Source organism: Mastomys coucha, unplaced genomic scaffold (genome assembly GCF_008632895.1).
Source record: "Mastomys coucha isolate ucsf_1 unplaced genomic scaffold, UCSF_Mcou_1 pScaffold3, whole genome shotgun sequence".
NCBI classification, from domain to species: domain Eukaryota; kingdom Metazoa; phylum Chordata; class Mammalia; order Rodentia; family Muridae; genus Mastomys; species Mastomys coucha.
In genome coordinates this window covers 28,148,312-28,162,212 of record NW_022196909.1, presented here as the reverse complement: position 1 = coordinate 28,162,212, position 13,901 = coordinate 28,148,312, and the positions used below count along the sequence as shown (strand labels likewise).

The 13,901-nt window shown below is 43.4% G+C and overlaps 2 protein-coding genes across 16 annotated transcripts in view; one reads left to right on the top strand and one right to left on the bottom strand.

Moving 5' to 3' along the window:
• Window positions 1-2,003: 2,003 nt before the first annotated feature.
• On the top strand, window positions 2,004-13,888 carry Hnrnph3 (heterogeneous nuclear ribonucleoprotein H3). 12 transcript variants are annotated; one of them, XM_031348658.1, is made up of 12 exons: window positions 2,004-2,255; window positions 5,709-5,834; window positions 6,189-6,323; window positions 6,811-6,949; window positions 7,465-7,649; window positions 8,080-8,166; window positions 8,353-8,468; window positions 9,078-9,213; window positions 9,463-9,558; window positions 9,742-9,834; window positions 11,103-11,154; window positions 12,082-13,888. In XM_031348658.1, exons 3-12 carry the CDS (start codon window positions 6,212-6,214, stop codon window positions 12,131-12,133), a joined length of 1,068 nt encoding a protein of 355 aa, XP_031204518.1. In that variant the 5' UTR covers window positions 2,004-2,255; window positions 5,709-5,834; window positions 6,189-6,211; the 3' UTR covers window positions 12,134-13,888. The 12 variants fall into 12 exon arrangements, 11 of the variants coding, with proteins under 11 accessions (XP_031204518.1, XP_031204516.1, XP_031204520.1 ...); XM_031348659.1 differs by lacking the exon at window positions 2,004-2,255 and adding an exon at window positions 2,353-2,500; XR_004112562.1 differs by lacking the exons at window positions 2,004-2,255; window positions 5,709-5,834 and adding an exon at window positions 2,560-2,879 and having other exon boundaries at window positions 12,082-12,457; window positions 13,684-13,881.
• Window positions 11,692-13,901, bottom strand: part of Rufy2 (RUN and FYVE domain containing 2) — a 33,929-nt gene continuing 31,719 nt past the window's right edge. For 3 of the 4 annotated variants that reach the window (XM_031348646.1, XM_031348645.1, XM_031348647.1), the window contains exon 18: window positions 11,692-13,842. In XM_031348646.1, coding sequence (XP_031204506.1) covers window positions 13,699-13,842 — 144 coding nt within the window. In that variant the 3' untranslated portion in view covers window positions 11,692-13,698. The remainder of the gene's footprint in view (window positions 13,843-13,901) is intronic. The other variant, XR_004112561.1, reaches the window with a different exon arrangement.

Here is a 13,901-nt window from a genome sequence, read left to right as displayed (position 1 = left end):
CCATCAAAACGAATTGAGGATTGTCACCCATAACCACACAAGAGGTGTGCAAAGAATGCCAAATTCATTCTGGCCATAAGTGGACTGAATTCCAGGGGAAGAGGGAAAGGGATTACAGAATCCCACCTACCCAATCTCGTTGAAAGAATGAGCGAAAGGGAAAGGAGCCATGTAATTTAAACCCAATAGAAGAAAGGCCCTCGGGAGAGTTCATCCCAAGGGTTCAGCTTGGAGTTCTGCTAATAAGCCCAATTACTTTTTGTTAGTGTCCCCCCCACACACACCACACACGGTTCCCCAGCCCCCAGAGCAAGGTTTCTCAGTGTAGCCCAGTAACTCACTCTGTAGACCAGGCTGGCCTCCAACTCAGAGATCTGACTGCCTCTCTCCTGAATGCTAGGATTAAAGGCATGCACTACCACTCAGCTAAACCAACTCCTTTTTTAAATAGAACATACTCTGGGCCTTAAATTCAACCCCCAGCAGTTAAAAGGAAGGGGGTTACAGTAACAATAAGATAACTAAGCTTCAGCAAGTCTCTAGCTAAAATACTAACTTGCAACCACATAGAAGGGTTTAGTGTTACCTAGTGTTGTTCAGCTTTATGTTCCATAATTACTTTCACTCTTAATGATCTAGGAACTGCGTCTGTGAAATGAATACCACTTTTTAAGGCTATGGAGACACAGATGGAGGCTGGAGGGTCAGGAGTTCAAAGATATCCTTGGCTACCCAAGAACAAAGGCAATGAATTGCTTACCATGCCATTGCAGTGAGTACTTAATGAACCTGAGCTACAACGGCTCCTAGAACATATTTTGATTTTCCTGTCTGTAATTTATAATTACCCTGACCGCCCCCACCCCTCCTCTGTGGGATATTTTGGGTTATAAAATCAGTAGAGCACTAAAGACTTCCAAGTAGGTTTGAAGATGAATTAAAGCCGTGAAATGGAAGTTTCCATACAAGAACGTAACTGGCCTCTTGGCTCTAAACCTAAATACAAATCTCATAGTAAACAGAATCCATCCTTCCACGCCGCCAGTGTAACCCTCAGCCCCACGCCTCTCCTAACGGACTTCCCAGTGCCTCTAACACAAAGAACTCTTTGGATGCACACTGAGGGGTCATCCCAACCTAGCCCCCACCCACGTTTACAGTCTTAATCTGTCCAGCTCGGCCTCTCTTTGCGCTCCCACGGTCCGTTCCCACCGTGGCTTGCTTTGCTCTGCTAAGTCTCTTACACCAGGGTGGCCCTCAACCTTCCCACGGACTTTCCATGTGAAATCGGTGTTACAACTTCAAACCGCCATAAAAACGGGGTCAGGAGCAATCTTGGTAGCACGACAGAACCTCGACCAGCGTTTCTTAGGTGTCTCCTGCAGGCACAGTCTTTAGGAATACCAAACTCTATTTAGATAAAAGTCTACTGCCACGAGCCGCTGACCCGTCCCTGGGTTTAAATGGAGAGAAAAAACGAAACGTGGCAGGTGGGAGACCCATCGAGACGTCGAGGCTGGCTACGCAAGTGAACAAAGGGGAGATACCCCAGGCTAGGACGGGAATCCTGCTGGGTTTAGACGCTTTGCATCTTCGCAGGCGCAACATTCGTCTTTTTTCTGATAGCATAATGCAAACATGGTGGACGAGCAAAGCCTTCCCCTGGTTTTGGAACGGGGAGGCGGGGGTGGGGGTGGGGATGAGGCAGAAACCCACGTGGCCCATCCCACGGGGTACCTTTGTGGGATTTATTCCCGGTGGAGCAAAAGACTCAGCAAACCGCGTCACCGCGTCTCCTCAGAAGCCGCGCACGCCCTCCGGTAGGGGAGGGACAAAACGCGAGCTCGGGGGCGGTTCCGAGGAGACAAACGGAGTCTGCCGCGGCTCGGCAGGCCCCGAGTGCGCATGTGCACTCCGCCCCGCCCTCGCCCGCCCGCACTCCCCCGCCCCCTGGTCGCTCAAGTCTCGCGAGAGCAGCGCGGCGGGCCTGGGCCGGCCCGCCCCGCCCCCTCCTCTTCGCTCGCCCCCTCCCCTCCCCCCTCGCCAGTCTCTCGGCTGCGCAGCTCGCGGCGCGGTTGTTGCGCGCGGGAGAGGCGGTTGAGCGGGAGGGAGGACGAGGGAGAGATAGAGCCGTTGTGGCGAGCGCGAGCGAGGCCGCGGACGAGCCAGCCGCTCCTGCCCGCGAGCGGACCCGCGCGAGCGTCGGAGCCGGCGTTGCTAGCGCCCCACAGGGGTATCCGAAGCAGAAGGGGGGGGTAGGTCGGGCCGGCGGGGCGGACGGCGGAGTCGGGAGGAGGACGGAGAGCCGGGGGAGCGGGTGAGGGGGACGTGGGGTCGCCGCGCGCGCGCTCGCTCGCCCGCCCGCTCGCTCGCTCGCCTGCCGCCATCTTGGGGGCCCCGTAGCGGCCGGGTCGCCCTTCCCGCCTTTCCCCGCTCGGGCCGCTTCGTCGCCTCCGGTCTGCAGAAAGTGTCGGGCAGGGCGGGAGATCCGAGCTCTCCGGTAGGGGTGATGGGGGTGGGTGGCGGGGGGAGCGCGGCGGCGGGAAATGGCGCTCGGCGGGGCCCGGCCTCCCTCCCTCCGCGGCCTCCGGTGCTCCCGGAGGAGACGACCTGGGCTGGCGGGGCGGCGGACGGCTGCCGACGCCGACTCCCCGGGATGAGACGGGGGCGAGCCCGGGGGCGGGAGAAGGAGAAGCCAGCGACGACGACGGGCGCTCGGCTGCCGGCTGCGGGACAAAGGCGCCCGCCGTCCCCCTTTGTAACTCAGCCGGCGCTCGGTGGCGGAGGCCTGGGCCGGGGGGCGGAGGCCGGAGCGGGGCTGTCCCCTAGTTTTCCGCTCTCTAGGGCAAGCTGGATAACGGGGAGCTCTCCGGGAGGAGGTAAAGGACGCTTAGCCGACCTTTTAGTCCCGATTTGGAACCGCGGAAAGAGTAACGTAACGCATCTCCAAAGGATTCTCCCCCGCCCCCCGCCTAGATGGTCACCAAGACCTTTAATTTTGCAAGAGAAGCGAATGGCTCATCTAATGGGGATAGGGGATAGGGATAGGGTATGTTTCAAGTAGATCGGGACCGGGTGAGCTACGACGGTGCTGCTTTTAGGGCAGGGATGAAGAGTTGAGGAATGTTTGGGGTAGTTGATTCTCCAAGAGTTGTGTTTTGGGTCGTTTTGGAATTAAGGCCGAAAGCCAAATGCGTTTCTTTTCCTTTGATGGCGAGGCGTATCGAACTGTGGTGTTTTGAGCCAGAAATAGGTCTGTTAAAGTGGAAGCCTAATCGGCGTGCCTAGTTGATGTGTTTTGGGGCCTTAAATTGGAACTGTTGACAGTAATTTTCATTGAAGATGAGTTAAAAAGGGACACCTGGGCCTGAAAATTAGCTTGTTGTATTGCTCATGAGTAATGGAAAGATTGTTACATACATTCCAAGATTTGAAACAAAAGCTGGATAAAACACACAAGAGAGTCTTGTGAGTTCCAGGGCTACAGAAGCAAGACCCTGTCTCAAAAGGAAAAGAAAAAAATCCAAGAAAGAGATTACCATCTAGAAAAAGGAGATTCTTAATGGACTTTGGAAATGCACAGGGCTCAGGTCTAACAAACCTGTCACAAACTAAATGATACGCCCACAATTTCTTGATTGGATTACATTATAAATGTCTTTGCTTTTTTTGAGACTGGATTTTGATACTAGCTTGTAACTGGATGTGCACAAAAGGCTGCCCTCTAACTCTCCTGGAGCCCCCTGCCTCTGCCTCTCAGGGTTTCATTGTAGACTCTGCTGGCCTTGATTGGAGGGTATTGATATTTCTGCCTCCCGAGTGCTGGGATTGCAGCTGTGAGCCACCATCAATTTTTTTTGTTTTTTTTGTTTTTGTTGTTGTTGTTTGTTTAAAGTGGTATTCCACGGATTTTAGTACATTGCTAGTTATCAGACTATCACTACAATCTAGTTTTAAAACCCTTCTATTGTTTCTAAAAGATGCATGTACCAACAGTCATCCCAGGACAATGCTCTCTATTTCAAACCTCAGAAGCAACAGATCATGGTTTGCTTTTTAAAGATTTTTATGCTCTGGCTATTTGTATAGTTGGAATAGTATGTAGCCTTTTGTGACTGAAATTTTTGTTTTCTATTTAAAATCTCAAAAATGTTACTAAAGTTGGCTTCATTTTTTTTTTTAAAGAAAGATTTATTTATTATACATCAGATCTCATTATAGATGGTTGTGAGCCACCATGTGGTTGCTGGGATTTGAACTCAGGATCTTCAGAAGAGAAGTCAGTGCTCCACTGACTTCTGAGCCATCTCTCCAGCCCCCAGTTGGCTTCACTTTTACCTGCAAGTATTTTTAAATGGGCCCTATGACTTGGAGGTTTGTGGTCAGTGTTCTGCTGCTTACCCCCGCTACCCCAGGATTCCTAGGTTCAAACCATCCTTCCCCTTTACCATCCTTCGGCTATGAGCAAGGGGCTGCACTTATGTAGCTCTTGGGGTGGGGTGGGGGTATGTGACTCAAGTTGGTCTCCTGTCTCAACCTCTTGAAATTAGTGGCATGAGAACAGCTGGGATCCTCAAAGCTGAGTAGTGATTAGTTTATGACACTGTTACAAAGAAAGGTTGGAGTATTAGTAGTGTAAATAGTGAACTGCTAGTGATAGCCTCTGAAAACTGAAGGAAGCAGAACAGACTGCCCTTTGGGTTTTAGGATTCTAGAGTTGAGCTAAAAGGTGTATTAGAGCAAGGCTGCTACTTTTTTTTTGTTTTTTTTTATCGAGACAGGGTTTCTCTGTGTAGTCCTGGCTGTCCTGGAACTCACTCTGTAGACCACACTGGTCTCCAACTCAGAAATCCACCTGCCACCACCGCCTGGCCCTTACTTTCTTTACTTGAATGGAAAGTCACCCTGTGAGATAATTTATTGTCCAAGTCTGTTTTTGCCCAGTAAAATTTTGTTAATTGAAGTCAAGTTAACTGAACAGTTAACTGTTGAACAAAACTTTTTCTCTGACCTGAGGTATGTGTGTGAGGTATGAGCACATACACTAGATTAATTAACTGTAATAAGAGATTGTTAAATAAAAGTTACTATCAGTGGTGTTTTTCAGAGTTCTTGTTTTCATAAGAACTTGGCAAAAGTGGTGTGTTAAGTTTTAGACACACAAAAGAGCTTTTCTCCCTCGCCTTTGCTACTGAAATACTCGTCTCCCTCCACCCCCAATTTATTTTAATTTTATGAATGTTTTGTTTGTATGTTATGTACACCACATGAGTAGAAAACCCAAAGAGTGTTGGATCCATGGGGATTGGGGTTATACAAGGTTCTAAGCCATTGTGTAGGTGCTGGGAATAGAGACCAGGTTCTCGGCAAGAGAAGCCAGTGCTTTTGTGATGAATTATTGTCATCTCCTTGGGAGGAGGAGGGGTATTCTAAGCTGGTGTGGTTGCATCTGTAATCCCATCTATGAGTCCTGTCCAGGTTATAGAGCTCCACTTGGCTACAGTAGTTTTTGTTTATATACTCAAACCTCAACTATGAATAGGGCAACAACTATATACATTATTAAACATTTGCAGTTGGGCAGGTGTCTCAGGAAATCTTAGTACTCTGTAGCTGAGGCAGGACTGCTTGAAGTTCAAGGCTAACCTGGGCTACTAAGAGAGACCCTTGGATTTTTGGTTTTGTTTTTTGTTTGTTTTTTGAGACAGAACAGCCCCGGCTATCCTGGAATTTACTTTGTAGATAGACAAGGCTCAAACTTCGAGAGATCTGCCTCTGCCTCGGGTTTGCTGGATTAAAGGCGAATATCCTTGTTTTAAAACAGAAACATCTAGGTATATAATGACACCCTGTCTGCAAAACAAAGTTTAGGGATCTTTGGGTCAACATTAGTAAAACAATTATAGTGTGGAGCTAGGAAAAGGGTAGAGTGTGTTACAGCAAATTTTATCCTGGTGGTAAAATTCTGCAAGCCTTATTAGATCTTTAGGGTTGTCTGGTGTGGGGGGGTGAATTTCATTGCCTTTTTCTACCCCACCCCAAAGAAGCATGTTAGTAGAACACTGTTGCTGATTGTCCCAAGAGTCACTTTTGCATGCATTTTGAGTTGTGACACTTGTTAGAGTTGTTCAAGTCTTGGTAAGAGTGTGTTGTGATTGACTGCTTTATGTGCTTGTTTATTTTCATAGCACTTAACTCAAGCAGTATTGAAATGGATTGGGTTATGAAACATAATGGTCCAAATGACGCTAGCGATGGGACTGTGCGACTTCGTGGACTGCCATTTGGTTGCAGCAAAGAGGAAATAGTTCAGTTCTTTCAAGGTACCTCTAGTACTAGTCAAAGTTTAGTAGTATTTTAATTGTATATGTTTATTAGCTGTTATTGTTTTTTAATTTATAAAACCCATTTGATTTTTAGAACTTAGTTTTGTGATAATCTGGGTTATATAGTAAAATGGGAAATGTGCTCCAGTTACTATATTAAGTAGAGAATGTGTAGGCTCTGTAAACATTGATGCTGTACAGTATAGTTAACTGAGAGTATCTGATGACATGGGCTGTGAGTTACCATTGGGAGCACCGTTAAATGACTTGTAGTTTTTCATGTTGTGGGCTTTTTTAAGACACTGGTCACAGAAAATATTTAATCCAATGATATTTTAAAAATATTCCATTTGTATTATGGGGTGATGGGAAACAGCCTTTTGTTTTGTTTTGTTTAAATTTGTTTTAAATATTTGATTCAGATGGGAATGTTTCAGCCTTTAACACTGTTCCCCTTGATGGGGTATTTGTCCTTGGGTTAAAGGGTTGGAAATCGTGCCAAATGGGATAACATTGACGATGGACTACCAGGGGAGAAGCACAGGGGAGGCCTTCGTGCAGTTTGCTTCAAAGGAGATAGCAGAAAATGCTCTGGGGAAACACAAGGAAAGAATAGGGCACAGGTGGGGATGGAGAGTTTGGGATGGTGTTACATTTTATTTTTGGGGGTTGTGGGTCGCTATTGCTTAAATGGGGGGGGTAAGCATAACATTTTTCTGGGGTAGTTTTTTAAAGAATTGATAATTACCTAAATTTAACATGGAAACTACAGATTTGGGTGGGGAATTAATACTTATAGTTTAAATTAAAATTAGATTGTTTCCATTTCTTTGTAGGATGTTGTTAAATTTGTTTTTGTAAAATCACCTGTTTTTTGTTTTTGTTTTAACATACCTATCTTGTGCTAAAGGAAACAAGCTAAAAGTATATTCCTAATTCAGTGTTTTCAAATGACTGATTTGTCTATGTAAAACTTAAGTTTGTAGGTGTAAAAAATGTTGACTTTATGGTTTACTTAGGTAATTTAAATTGGGATATGTACCTAGATATAGACAAACTTACAGCATTTTGCCCAGTATCTGATTTACTCTCTAATGCATCTATGCTGAAACGTGTACCTTAAAACATTTTTAAATAGGTATATTGAGATCTTCAGGAGTAGCAGGAGTGAAATCAAAGGATTTTATGATCCACCAAGAAGATTGCTGGGACAGCGACCGGGACCATATGATAGACCAATAGGAGGAAGAGGGGGTTATTATGGAGCTGGGCGTGGAAGTATGTATGACAGAATGCGACGAGGAGGTGATGGATATGATGGTGGTATGTGTGTCTAATGAACAAAGGCTCTGTTGTCATTTTCTTGATGTTCCTGACACATTGTCAAGAAATACAGAAATGGCAGTAATTCCAGTACCTATGAGGTTTCAAAATCTGGTCATGAAATCATGGGATGTCCATGACCTGGTGGAACTTGATTGATGCATATATTGACACCTAGAATACTTAATGTAGAAATGAAAATAAAGATGACTGGCATGTTTTCTTCCTGGCATAAAGATGAGACTTGGTTTTCATGTTGTATTTGAATTTACCCTCTGTAAATTTCCATCAGGTGTTAACTTTTTTCATATGCAGTCAGCTGCAAGCATTAATGAAGAAGCTAACACAGTTGACTACAGAATGATTTTGTAAGCTAGTTTACAGAACAGTGGCTCAGAATTGCATTTCTTCTTCCTTACATTCTACACAGGCTATGGAGGTTTTGACGACTATGGTGGCTATAATAATTATGGCTATGGAAATGATGGCTTTGATGACAGGATGAGAGATGGAAGAGGTAAACAATATTGTCATGCTGAAATCAGTCTTATTGTTCCCTTTGTAAAGTTCCAGTAGTAATTAGGTAACTTTCCAGTAGTGTAGTAAGGCAGCTTTGATAGGTTAATGGAAACTTGTGTCAATGCACTGCTTTGGAGATTAATATGGATATACTTATGTGAACCCACAATGGTTTATAATCTAGGCATGGGAGGACATGGCTATGGTGGAGCTGGTGATGCAAGTTCAGGTTTCCATGGTGGTCATTTTGTGCACATGAGAGGCCTGCCTTTTCGTGCGACTGAAAATGATATTGCTAATGTGAGTAATTGTGGTTTTATAGTGGGTATTTATTATTATAAATTACTCGTGGTGGGGAAATGCTAACTTGGCTTTGAGCATGTTGAAATTACCATGACCGGCTGACTCATCTTTTTTATTTGTTGCAATTCAGGCTAGGGTTGTCACTTAGTGATTTATTATTTCCCTAATGTGCACATTGTTGTTTTGTGCCCATTATGTGCTGACCCAATGAGATTTTTAAGCAGGTAAAAAAAATGAACAGCAAAAGCCCAACTGTGTTAAGAATAGTCAGTCAGGTAGGAGCTTGCATTTAGTAGTAGGGTCTGAACAATCCCAAACTTGGAAGCACACTTTATCATGGAGCTGTATCCCACAGTTGAACAGTTTTCATTTAAGATTTAGTATTACCTTACTTTAAAAGCAGCAGTGCTTTTTGCATTTTAAAATACGTACTCCTTCTCTGTGTGAGCTGAGCTGACCACTTCTGTAGCAAAGGATGACTAGCCTACCTCCACAGTGCTGCAGCTTTTAGACTCTCAGTAGTTTACTTTAGTGGACTAGGAAAAAAATTAAGGTATATGCTAACTTTAAATAACTGGAATTTAAACATGAATAACTTCTATTTAGTTCTTCTCACCACTCAATCCAATACGTGTTCATATTGATATTGGAGCCGATGGCAGAGCAACAGGAGAGGCAGATGTAGAGTTTGTGACACATGAAGATGCAGTGGCTGCCATGTCTAAAGATAAAAACAACATGCGTAAGTGGTGTCTTTGATATGCTTGTTTTATAGGTATGTGCAGTTTATAAAATACTTGTTAAAGACCCTAGGGTTTAAAATCATGTTAATACCTGTTAATAATGCTTAAAGTTTAATGGCTGTCTGAATTAGTTCTATATTTATAGATAAGCCTATTTAAATACTAGCTAACTGACCTTTAATACCTTTGATCCAGCATCCCTTTCTCTACTCCTCTTACCCTTTTCCACTCTTTTTTTTTTTTTAAAGAACATCGATATATTGAACTCTTCTTGAATTCTACCCCTGGAGGTGGCTCTGGAATGGGAGGTTCTGGAATGGGAGGCTATGGCAGAGATGGAATGGGTATGTATAGCTTTATATTTGTGACGGGTAGCATCTCACTCTAACACGGGCTGGCCCAAACTCAGTCCTCCTTCCTTTGCTTCAGCTTATCCTTCCAAACCTAGATTTATAGCTTTTGTAGGATAAGCAAGTGTTGGCTACTGTGAAAGGCAGTCACCCTGTATGCCTCTTTTTTATGCACAGATAATCAAGGAGGATATGGATCTGTTGGGAGAATGGGAATGGGTAATAGTTACAGTGGAGGCTACGGCGCTCCAGATGGCTTGGGAGGCTATGGTAAGTAGTTGTTTCTGTATTGTGTAATGTACTTCATTTAAAGACATGGATGTCTCCTGATGGACGGTTCTTACTGTCTTCTTAAGGTCGTGGTGGTGGAGGCAGTGGAGGTTACTATGGGCAAGGTGGAATGAGTGGAGGTGGATGGCGTGGGATGTACTGACAGCACCACCCCAACGTACACGTCCTAACATACCTGCTCTACTAGACTTTCTTACAGATTTCATTTCTTTTGTATTTTAAGAACTTTATAATGACTGAAGGAATGTGTTTTTAAGATGGTGATGGGAAAATCTGTTTTCTGTAGGTTTTATTTGTTGCATACTTTGACTTAAAATAAATTTTTATATTCAAACCACTGATGTTGCTACTTTTTATATATAGGTATTCCCAAAGATGTGCTGCCTTCGTAAGATGTGGGATGATGTCTTTTACTGTTAGCATAGTGTAGCATTGGAGGGTAAGACTGCGAGTCTTAATTAAAGAGTAGGCATCTGGGATAGCTCTAACTTTCACTTGTGGACACACAAAATAAAACGCCTAAAATATGTTGGGGGGGGGGGTTCAGGAATGTAGCTCTGAATAATTTAAGAGGAATCTGGATTCTAAATATTTACAATTGTATTATGAACTATTTACAATTGTATTATGAACGGGGCTAGGGGAAGGGATATTAGTTAAAATTATAGCCAGAGATTTTAAAGCCCGAATAGCACTTGACTAAGATACCAAAATTGTCCCCAAAACTTGAGAGTTTGTTGGAGTAGTTTGAAATTCTCAATGACAGAAGAACTCGGTGTAAATACCTGGGTATTTACTATGATGGCATCTGCTTAGTTGTATTTTCAGTTTCTCACCCAAGAAAACAGGATCTTTAATGATGCAGATTTAGGAAAGTGTAAACAATGCTGGTGGAGCTTGTTTTGCATCTGAAACTGGCTTTGAGTATGTAGCAAGGAAAAGGTGCTTTTCTACTAATCTTCTAATCAACAAGACTTTTCCCCAAATGAACCTGTCAGTGAAGTCAGTTACTGAACTTGTTACTTGTTTTTGTTAATATGTGATAAATGTCAACATAGGCGATAAAGGCATCTTGTCTGTCCTAGAATGCTTTGTGTTGGTTATTGCTATAGAGCATTGCCATGCCTTTAATCCCAGCAGTAGTGGCAAAGAATAGAGGCAAAGGCAATATACTGTTGGATGCCAAATTGAAGTTTCTGATCAAGTGACTGCAAAGGGGTGATTTTTTTTTTCCCCCTCATGCTTAGAAAAGAGAGTTGTTGCCACAGCATATTACTTGGAGCCCGTTGGCCTAAAATGGTGAGTTTCTTTCTGTCTTATGGGTTTAACATGGTGCCTATACACTGATGAGCTAGTTTGCATGCCTGGCACAGAAGTCAAAAGCACTTCAAGGGTTACCTTCTTAAAATTTCAAAGCAGGTGGCTAGAGTACTTGCTGGGGCTGGAGAGATAGCTCAGCAGTTAAGAGCACTGACTGATCTTCCAGTGGTCCTGGGTTCAGTTCCTAGTGCTCACAGCCATCTGTAATGGGATCTGATGCCCTCTTCTGGTGTGTCTGAGGACAGCTATGTATACTTATATATGTATATGTATACTTATATACATAGTAAATCTTTAAGAATATTTTTTAAAAAAAGTACTTGCTGCTCGTTCAGAGGGGCCTTTTGGTTCCCAGCACCCACATCAGATGGATCACAACCATGCTGAAACTCCAGTTCCAATGGATCCAATCTTTTTCTGGCCTCCTTGGTCACCTGCACACACATGGCATATACTCACACACACAAACAGATAAAAACATATCTTTTAAAGCAGTAAAATTGCTAATTTCTTAGATCCTCATTTTACAAAATTCATATTTATTTTAAAAACATTACAGAATCACAATTGTAATTCCTTGGCACCATGATCACATCTTTGTGGTAGTACTGGCTAGGTAAGTAAGGGAATGACAAGAAGTTTTCTGCAAAATAAGAATTGTGAATGTTTTGTAATAAATAGGATATCCTGAATTTAAAGTTGGGGAACGAGTTAATGCTGCTCTAGAAAAGGCCCATGTTTATGACACAAATTTTGAGTGGTAATAAAAAGACCATAATAAAGTATTTGAAATTTTTCATTTACGCTCACTTTCAATAGTCAGAAAAATGTTAAATGTTTCCATCAGTACAAAGTGGTTCAAGAATATAATTCTCTCTTTTTTTTTTTTGTTTTGTTTTGTGCCAGGTTTTCACTATCTATAAATAGCATAGGGATGGACCAAGCAAGCTGCTCTTGAAACTTGTCTTAGTCCTCCTTTCATGCCTTACTATCTTAATTCTGTCTCAAGGCCATTTCTGTCCATACGCAACAAATGACATCTGGGGGTGTGGGAGTAACTCAATTGGTAGAGTACCTGGCCAATGTGCACAAATTCAGGGGTTCCATCCCCAGCACCACATACAAACACCAGACAGCTGTAATCTCGGCAGCTGGGAGGTGTGGAAGTCAGGCAGTTCAAGATCTTCCCCTGCTGCACACCAGGTTGGAAGCCAACTTGGGGTTTAAAAGAAGAAACATCTAGAAATCTGTCAGAAGGAACTGAAGTTGACCACAGAGCCTGGTAAATACTACTGGTTTTTATAATTTTGGCAATTTATCAAAACTTAGTGAAATGCAGCAAATGAAAAGATCCTGCAGAAAAGGGGATCATAAAAATAGCCAGTTACTGAACAGTGTTCTTGGGAATGTAAAATCACTAGAGTTTTGAAAGGCTTATAGACTTAAAAGTACAAGACTGGAAATTAATGTATTAAAGATCCTAAATGCTTTTTCTCCTCCCTGCTTGAAAAAATAAGGAACTACTACCTAAAGTACTTGATACACATATAGGGTGAAATTCTGTTGTGGGTAAGCGTAAACACGCCAATGTAATGCTTCCTAGAAGTTATTCTTAAGAGAACCGAGGGTGGAGAAACTTAATTCTTTTATAGCAGTGCTCTTCTAATGCTTAGAATCAGTCTTTAAAGTTTAAAGGCCTGTGGTCTCTCTCGGTCCCCCGTCCCCTGGGAAGGAATGTTTTCTCCTTTAGTATACGAATGATGGTTATAAGTGAAGGAAAAGCTAGAGGCCAGATCACTGGTCCTTTAATCCACTGTATGGAAGATGTGGGCAAGTGAAAAGAAAAAGATGGGATAAAATCATTGGTCTTTCCCATTGGAGAGAAGAACGAGCAAATAAATACAGCTAAATTAGTATCTTAGCAGAGAGTGAAGAATACACAGGCCTGGGATGGAGGCACACACCTATACCCCAGCACTTCAGAGCCGAGGAGAGAAAGTCAGTCTGTCTGTCTGTCCTGGAACTTAAAACTCTTTCTACCAGGCTGGCCTTGCTCAACTCGGATCCACCTGCCTCTGTATCCTAAGTGCTGGGATTAAAGGCATGGGCCACCATTTTTAAAAATGTTAACGTCATATAACATAAAGTGAGTGCATTTCCAGTTTTTCTCTGAGAATTGTGACGCTTTAAAGTGCATTAAGAGATACACAGGCACTCTCAAGTGCCAACTCGACAGTTTGGAAGCAAGTAAGGTGTGGCCTTGTTCTCAAGAAGGCCTCTAAAGGTAAGGCAAGTGTGCATTAGCTCTGCTGTCTGACCTGTTTGTTAAAGGTTACTTGATTGTTGAAGTGGTGATAAAACATGCTATCTTAAAATCTGTTTAAGTACAGGAACAGAATACTAACCCATATAACTTAGAAACCTGTGTGGTAGCTGGAGGCGAGGTTCAGTGCTGACTGGGCACTGCTGTACACACAGCCCTCACTCACTGCGGGTGCTTCTGTGCAGAACTGAGTGTCCGTGTCATGGCACATTGGAGGAGCATCTCTGAATGAGCATTGCATGACAGGAATCACAGACTCGAACTGGCTTTGGTGAAGAAGGCAGAGGCAGCTCGTTGTCAGAGCAGGCGTTACAGAAAATTTCCCCACAGTTTCTACAGTGGTGCTATTAAATGGAAAAGTCAGGGAAAATAAAACTCAATTAGAAGCCATTTTTGTTGCCAA

Excerpts from the sequence above, each read along its gene's own strand:
- Hnrnph3 (XM_031348651.1), top strand. The coding sequence starts at position 2,657 with ATGAGACGGGGGCGAGCCCGGGGGCGGGAGAAGGAGAAGCCAGCGACG. Across the intron at positions 2,880-6,188 it reads GGGGAGCTCTCCGGGAGGAG|CACTTAACTCAAGCAGTATT; the intron begins GTAAAGGACGCT and ends TTATTTTCATAG. Across the intron at positions 6,950-7,464 it reads AAGGAAAGAATAGGGCACAG|GTATATTGAGATCTTCAGGA; the intron begins GTGGGGATGGAG and ends ATTTTTAAATAG.